Raw genomic sequence first — 7,500 nt, forward strand, 5'->3', positions numbered from 1 at the left:
ATCTTCCAAGGGTCGTAGCCCACCTGAGACACCGTGACGGCAGGAGGGCCGCCAGACCCGACTAGAGGCCGGCCTTCGGTTCGCAAGATCTCGAAGGACCGGCCGTATGGCATGTGCGGGGCTCCCATCTTGCGCCCGTCCCCACTGGACAGTTCTCGGTGGATCACCTGGTCGAGGTGCGCCTGCATTGACTTGGGCTGCGAGCCCGGGTGGTGGGACGCGGCGTGGAGGCTGGCGCCGAGGCCCTCCTTGTGGTTCACGGGGTTGGGAGGCCGAGGCTCGGGGCCGTCCTCGACCATCACCACCTCCTTCTCCTTGTTCATGGGTGCGGCAGGAGATCGAACTCGCTTGTCTAACTCGACCACTTGCAATGCCACTTCACCATCTCGTCTGTACGTCCTTTGGTCTCCTCCTGCTCCACCGGCACTGCCTCCCCTCTCTCCACCAGCACCACTACTTCCACAACTGCTGCCTCCGCTGCAGCCTCCCCCACCACCTCCGCCACCGCCACCCGTGCCACAATCCCCACTATTATGATTAATTTGCTGCGTTATGATTCGGTCAATCAGGTTGGCGGCGGTCATCGTCTCGTCGGGGTTCCGGTGCTTCTGCGCCTGCGCGTTCTTGGGGTCATCCTTCCTGAAGCAGGCGGCCATGTCGCGGGCCACCTCCGCCTCCAGGTTGGCCTTGCCGTCGGGGTTCTTGGCTATCCTGTGTCGGTCCACGGCCTCGTAGTAGCCCCTCTCCCCCTTGTCCCGGTCTATGGTGCGCACGTTCCTCACCGAGTCCGTGAAGTGCTTCTCGAAGCCCTCCAGCTGCCGGTTCTCGTGGTGGGACGGCGGCCGCGCCTCGCGTCTCATCTCGGGCATGGCGTAGCCCACGTTGCTGCGCTGCGCCACGGCGATGTCGACGAAGGCGTGGAAGTTGTCCGAGCCCGACGGGTGGCGCGGGGAGTAGCGGTTGGGCTCCAGCTGCGGCGAGATACTTTTGGGCGGTACAGCGTGGGGGGGAGGTTTGCTGGTGGGCCGACGCTGAATCACGCCCACCCTGGGGGGCGGCGTGGGCGTGGACACACCTGGAGACCTGAAGTCGTGAGGCGAGGGCGCAGGGTCACTCGTGGGCGGCGTGGGCGTGGCGTCACGAGCGGAGGCTGGGGAAGGCGGAGGTCTGGACACCCGATCGACAGGGTGATAAACCGGCGCCGAGGGTTGCGTGGGCGGCTGGTACGAGCCGTGCGGGGGCCCTCCGGGGTAGTAGATTCTGGGGTCCATGCCGTGGGCCATCCGGTGGTCCATCCCTCGCAGCTCCGGGGGCCGGTGGTCCACCGTCCGGATGTCGATGGTGCGCGGGTCCACTTGCCGCGCCTCCATGATCCTGCTGACGGAGGTGGTCCCTGGCAGCGAGCGGTGGTCTCGGGGGTCGCTCTGGGGGCTGTGGTCCCTCCCGCGGGGGGACACCCGCGCCTCCTTCTCGGACACGGCGCGCCGCCCGTGCATCTGCTGGGAGGTGATGTAGTCGTTGGCGATGATCTGGCGGGAGCTGATCTGAGACTCGGAATACGGCGGCCGGGCTGCGTACGGGTAGTTGGTGTACGGGTAGGTGGTGGTGGGCGGCGCCGAGGAGATGGGCGGCCGCGGCCCGCGGTACGAGTGCTCGCGCTCGTACTGCGGGTTCAGCGACGGCCGCGGGATGATCTCGACGCCGCTCCCGGGCCGCGGCTCGTACACGACGCCCACCACGTCCTTGTACAGGTTGCCCGAGATCCGCTTCTGCTCGTGGTGCATGGGCGTGCCCTGCGTGATGGAGCCGCCCTCCTTGCCCATGCCGCTCTTGGGCATCATGTCGAAGCGCGCCGGCTGCGTGATGGGCACCGACACGATGGGCGGCGGGTTGACGGGCGTGCCGTGCGTGATGGAGCCCACGTGCAGCGGCTTCTCGGCCTTGACGGAGATGCGCGAGGCCACGCTGACCGGCTGCTGCGCCGCGTGCTGGCTGCGCACGGTCAGCGGCGGCGGCGGCGCCATGCTGGGCTTGCTCTTGGAGGACTGCGTGTGCTGCGGGCGCACGTACACCAGGGGCTGCGCTCCGCTGGGCGCCACGTTGGTCATGATGGAGGACGCCGGGTGCGGCAGCGCGCGCGCGTCCGAGATGAAGGCCGACGGCGACTTGTTGCGGGGGTCGGCGTAGGGCCACGGCTCGTGGCTCGGCGGCTTGGCGTAGGTGGAGTTGGAGTGCGCCTGCGGGGGCGGCTCCTTGCTGGTGATGGTCAGCTCCGCGCCGCCCCGCACCGTCAGCGGCAGGTCGCGCGTCAGCGGCGCGGCTGGCGGCGGCGGCGGCGGCTGGTGGGACTGGTGGGACTGGTGGGGCTGGTGCGGCTGCGGCGGGTGGTGGAAGTGGGTCGGGTGGGCGTGGTGCGCGGGCGGCTGCTTCGGGGGCGGCGACCTGTCCCGCTTGCGGACGCTGAGATCGAGTCCCTCGCACTGCGTGTCCTGTGTGTCGAAGGCGCTGGCGTCGCTGGGCGGCAGGCCGTCGCGGGGGTCGTTGTACCTGCCGGGCGTGTGCAGGCGCTGCTCTCGGTGGAAGTCGCGGCGGGCGGGGGCCGCGTGAGGCTGCGGCGGCTGCCCGCGCCCGAAGTTCGACGCCTTCAGGATGGACTCGATGGTGGGGGGGTCCTTGGAGTTGATGTTCGAGGAGCAGGGGTCCTCCAGGGACTTCTCTATGGCGATGTAGATGAGGTCCCGCACGTTGCTGGGATCCGGGTTTTGAACTATATTGGTGGGCGGCGTGGCCGAGAGCTTGGCGTGGGCGGGCGGGTGCTGCGGCTTGCGCTCGCCCGGGTGGGGGATGTGCTGCACCTCAGGCGAGTCCCGGCCGGCGCCGCTCTGGCCCTCGTCGGCGCTGGCCGTGGCCGACGAGTCGTAGTCCTCGCGCACGCTGGGGGGCTGCGGCGCCACGGGCGGCGGCGGCTCCTTCATCAGGCCTTCGCCGGGCCCCGCCGGCTCGCGCTTCTCTGCAGCCGCGGGAAGAACGCCATTAGTGAACACGCTCCAAGGCACGCGGCATATTGCAAAATGTCAAACTTATCCTAAAGCAGTGTGAGTCATGAATAACAGAACGAGAGAAAACAAAACTAATATGTACTCTCCAACATGGCTACAGGCATGCATATACTAGCAAGTTGCAACAGAAAGACAAGACTACTCTATCCCGCTCATGTCTCATCCCCTCTGCTCTCGCTGTGGCTTGACAAACGTTACTGTACAACAAACAAAAAGATAGACAGACTGACAAGCAGATGGATTCACACGTTATCAATTGCTAGATTTTACTCACTCACAAAATTAAAGTCAGTTCGCATGTCCATTCACTCACTCACTCACCCCCTTCTCCGTCTCTCCGTCTCTCACTCTCTCACTCTCACACTCTCACACTCTCACACTCTCTTTCTCTCTCACTCACTCACTCACTCTCTCACTCACTCTCACACTCTCTCTCACACACTCTCTCTCACACACACACACACACACACACACACACACACACACACACACACACACACACACACACACACACACACACACACACACACACACACACACAAACACACACACACACACATACACACACACACACACACGCCAATCCTCTCCCTCACCATCGATATTGTTTTGGTGCGCGGGGCCGGGCGAGGGCGCCGAGGTGGTGTCCGAGTCGGGGCCCGCGGGAAGGGCCGGCAGGGGGCCCTCGTCGCAACTGGACGTGGACGACCCGCTCTCCTCCTCGTCCGTCACCGTTGGGGGTCCGTCTCCCTTGCCTACGAGACGGCCAAGGGGTCAAGGAGGGAAGGGGGGAGGGAAGGGGGGAGGGAAGGGGGGAGGGAAGGGGGGAGGGAAGGGGGGAGGGAAGGGGAGAGGGAAGGGGAGAGGGAAGGGGGGAGGGAAGGGGAGAGGGAAGGGGGGAGGGAAGGGAGGTGGGAAGGGAGGTGGGAAGGGGGGAGGGGAGGGAGGATGCGGGAAATAGGGGAGGGGGAAGGGAGGAGGGGAGGAATGGAGGAAGGGCGGATGGGAACGATGGGTAGATGTGATGGGAGGGGAGAGGAGGAAGAGAAAAAAGAAAATGAGAAAAAAAATAACGACAATTACAAGATGCTACATACACCTAATTTATTTAACTACTGTCAATCCAAAATTACGAAAGGCTATAATAGTATCAGTAATGGTAACAATTATAATATTAATAATAATGATAATAATAGTAATCAAAACAACAGTAATAATAATAATAATGATAATAATAATAACAATAGCAACAGCAATGATAAAAGTGCTAATGTGCATATCACAAAATAAACGACTTAGAACCAAATCAGAGAGAAAAAAAAGGGGAAGAAGAAGAAGGAGAAGAAGAAGAAGAAGACGAAGAAGAAGAAGAAGAAGACGAAAAAGAAGAAGACGAAAAAGAAGAAGAAGAAGAAGAAGACGAAGAAGACGAAGAAGACGAAAAAGAAGAAGAAGACGAAGAAGACGAAGAAGACGAAGAAGACGAAGAAGACGAAGAAGACGAAGAAGACGAAGACGAAGACGAAGACGAAGACGAAGACGAAGACGAAGAAGAAGAAGAAGAAGAAGAAGAAGAAGAAGACGAAGACGAAGAAGAAGAGAGGGGGAAAGAAGCCGGGGGGGTCTCCTTACCTCGCGCTTTACGGTACTCCGCCACGATCTCGTCGAACTTGTACTTCTTTTTGAAATTGAAGTAGAAGCTCTTGCACTGCCCTTCGGTCTTGCTGGGGACCCGCTCGGCAACCTTGGACCAGTGGCAACCGACCTGCAAAACAAACCAAAATTAAATTCCAACACTCACGCAGAACAAAAAACAAACAAACCCCAAGACAAAAAAAAAAAAAAAGAGAAAGAGACCAGCAGCATTACAGAAAAAAAAAAAAAAAAAAAAAAAAAAATATATATATATATATATATATATATATATATATATAAATAAAACAAATAAATCACAAAAAACAAAAAAAACAAACCAAAAACAAATAAGTCGCACAAACCAAACAAAGCGTCCTGCTCACCTCTCGCAGCGCCGACCGGAGGGCGTCCAAATCCTCGTCGGACCAGCGGCTCGGGTCCACGGGCTCCTCGGCGTCCGGACCCAGCTTGCGCGTGATGCGGTTGTGGCACGCGGAGCAGCACTTGGTGCAGTCGCTCGGGATCTCTGCAAGGGCCCAGGCGGGTTAGGGGGCCGGCTGAGAAGGGCTGGCACGTGGGAAGGGGAGGGAAGGGGAGGGAAGGGGAGGGAAGGGGAGGGAAGGGGAGGGAAGGGAAGGGAAGGGAAGGGAAGGGAAGGGAAGGGGAAGGGGAAGGGGAAGGGGAAGGGGAAGGGGAAGGGAAGGGATGGGAAGGGAAGGGGAGGGGAAAAGAAGGGGAGGGGAGGGGAAGGGGAAGGGGAAGGGGAAGGGGAAGGGGAAGGGATGGGAAGGAGAAAGAGGTGAAGAGAAGGAGTTAGAAATCAAGGGTAGGTAAGGGAAGGGGAAAAAAGTGAAGGGGAAGGGAGGAGAGACAAGTGAATGGGTGGAGGGGAGAAATATGGAAGAGAAGGAAGGGAAGGAAGCACATAAGGGAAATTCGAGGGGCGGGAAGGGAATGGAGGCGAGGGGGGGTGGGGTATTAGAGGGATGTGAGTTTTGGACAGTCTATGTTACACTTCGCACGAGGGAGGGAAACAAGGGGCTTAGAGTAAAGGGAGGGGGAGTGGAAGAAGGGGAACGAAAGGGGATGAAGTGTGAGAGCAGGAGTAGGGGGTAAGAGCAAGAGGAAGGGCAGGGATGAGGGGGGAGGGGGTAAGAGAGGATAAAAAGGGATACAAATACTTTTGCAATATTGACAGAGCGCAATCTGATATCAGAGTAGAGGCTAGATACACGATCGAGGAGGCGAAAGCACAAAATGGAAAAAGGGAGGGACGCTTCCTGCGACGCAGAAAAACGCGCTGCTCCCGAGCGCTCCTCCTCCTCGAGCCGAGCGAGGCTTCATCAACGTGTCTGCAATACTCACGGAACTCTTTAATGATGGGCTCTTTGATTTGGGGCGGGAGGTCGGCCCAGCGCGACGGGAGCGGCCGCAGGCGCTTGCCTCTCCACTTGGGCGTCGGGCACGTCGGGATGGGACACCTGCAAAACCCGCACAAACAATACCAATTAGCATACATCGTCATCCCGGCGATCGCGGGTTATTGGCACACGGCAATGAATCAAACGGCGAGGCCGCGGATTCTGGGGCGGAAGGCTCACGGAACATGACGTCAGTGACACTTACTGCCTGACCCTGACCCTGGTGGCGCGGCACTTGCACGAGGTACACACTCGGGGGTTGGGCGGCAGGTGCGCCTCCGACAGGCCGTAGCGGGAGGCCTGGCCCGCCGCCACCGGCCGGGACTGGCCGAAGTGCTCCAGCTGGGCGTTGCACACCACGCACTCGTGAGGACCTCCTTTGCCTGCGGGAGAAGAAAACCACGGTGAGTGGGCTGCAACAAAGGAGGGAAAAGAGCTGCGGTAAGCTTAAAACTTAATCTTAATTCCCGGAGACGGGCGCGTCCTGAAGGACATGCCCCGCCGAGCAGGACGCAGATGCGGCAAGGAGGGACGAGAGGGAGGGAGGGAGGGAGGGAGGGAGGGAAACAGGTGCGCCGCAGCAGAACAAGGATCAGGTGCTCCAGGGGTGAAGAGGTGTGTGGCGGTGTTGGCAACACTGGTAGCGTCGGGAGGGTCGTGTTGACAGAAGCATTTGGCGGATGAATGCCTGGAGAGAGCCGTGTTTGCCCGCGGTCTCCACCACTCCACCTAACACAGATTACTTGCTGAAATATGCATGCTCTACCACAGCTACCACATGCCTTTACCAAAACTACCATCCCCGCCGCCGCAACCGCCGCCGCGGCCGACACATCGCCCTTCAAACCTACGCGCCGTCCCGAGGAGGGCCGGAAGGGCACAGGAGGTCAGCCTCGGATCCTCACGGGGGAGAGGGCCAGGGAGTGGAGGGCAAATGGCAGAGGAGGGAGGAATGTGGGAAACGAGAGCAGGAAAAGGCCGAAGAAGAGTAAGGAACCGAGAGACCGGAATGAAAAAGAAAAGAAAAAGTATTCGACACACACACCCATTGAATCTCTCTCTAATTCCCTTTCCCCTCCCCCCCCTACCCCTCCTTCATCTTAATCTCAACCCTCCCCTCTCCACACCCCGCCTGTGTCACCAGGGGAGTGGAGGGGAGAGAAGGGGAGGGGAGGAAAAGGGACAGAAGGGAAGGGGAGGAAAAGAAAGAGAAGGGGAGGCGAGGGTGGAAGGTAAATGAGCTCTGCTTTCTCTCCCCCTTCCTTTCTCTACCCCCCCCCCCCCTCCCCCCCCACACACAAGGGCCGCCATAACTCCTTCTTGCAGCGAAGATTAAACACAGGCGGGAAATCAATAGCGCGAATTAGCGGCGGTGAAAGACCGAT

General features: G+C 59.7%; 1 protein-coding gene across 1 annotated transcript in view; it reads right to left on the bottom strand.

Moving 5' to 3' along the window:
- LOC125026244 overlaps nt 1–7,500 on the bottom strand; it is a gene marked incomplete at its 5' end in the record, with an annotated part of 35,594 nt that overhangs the window by 1,702 nt on the left and 26,392 nt on the right. The window contains 6 exon segments of the mRNA XM_047614546.1: nt 1–3,010; nt 3,656–3,814; nt 4,692–4,824; nt 5,078–5,220; nt 6,060–6,175; nt 6,321–6,498. The exon segment at nt 1–3,010 is cut by the window's left edge and continues 1,702 nt beyond it. Of these exon segments, the coding sequence (XP_047470502.1) occupies nt 1–3,010; nt 3,656–3,814; nt 4,692–4,824; nt 5,078–5,220; nt 6,060–6,175; nt 6,321–6,498 (3,739 nt within the window).

This window comes from Penaeus chinensis, chromosome 6 (genome assembly GCF_019202785.1).
Source record: "Penaeus chinensis breed Huanghai No. 1 chromosome 6, ASM1920278v2, whole genome shotgun sequence".
Lineage (NCBI taxonomy): Eukaryota > Metazoa > Arthropoda > Malacostraca > Decapoda > Penaeidae > Penaeus > Penaeus chinensis.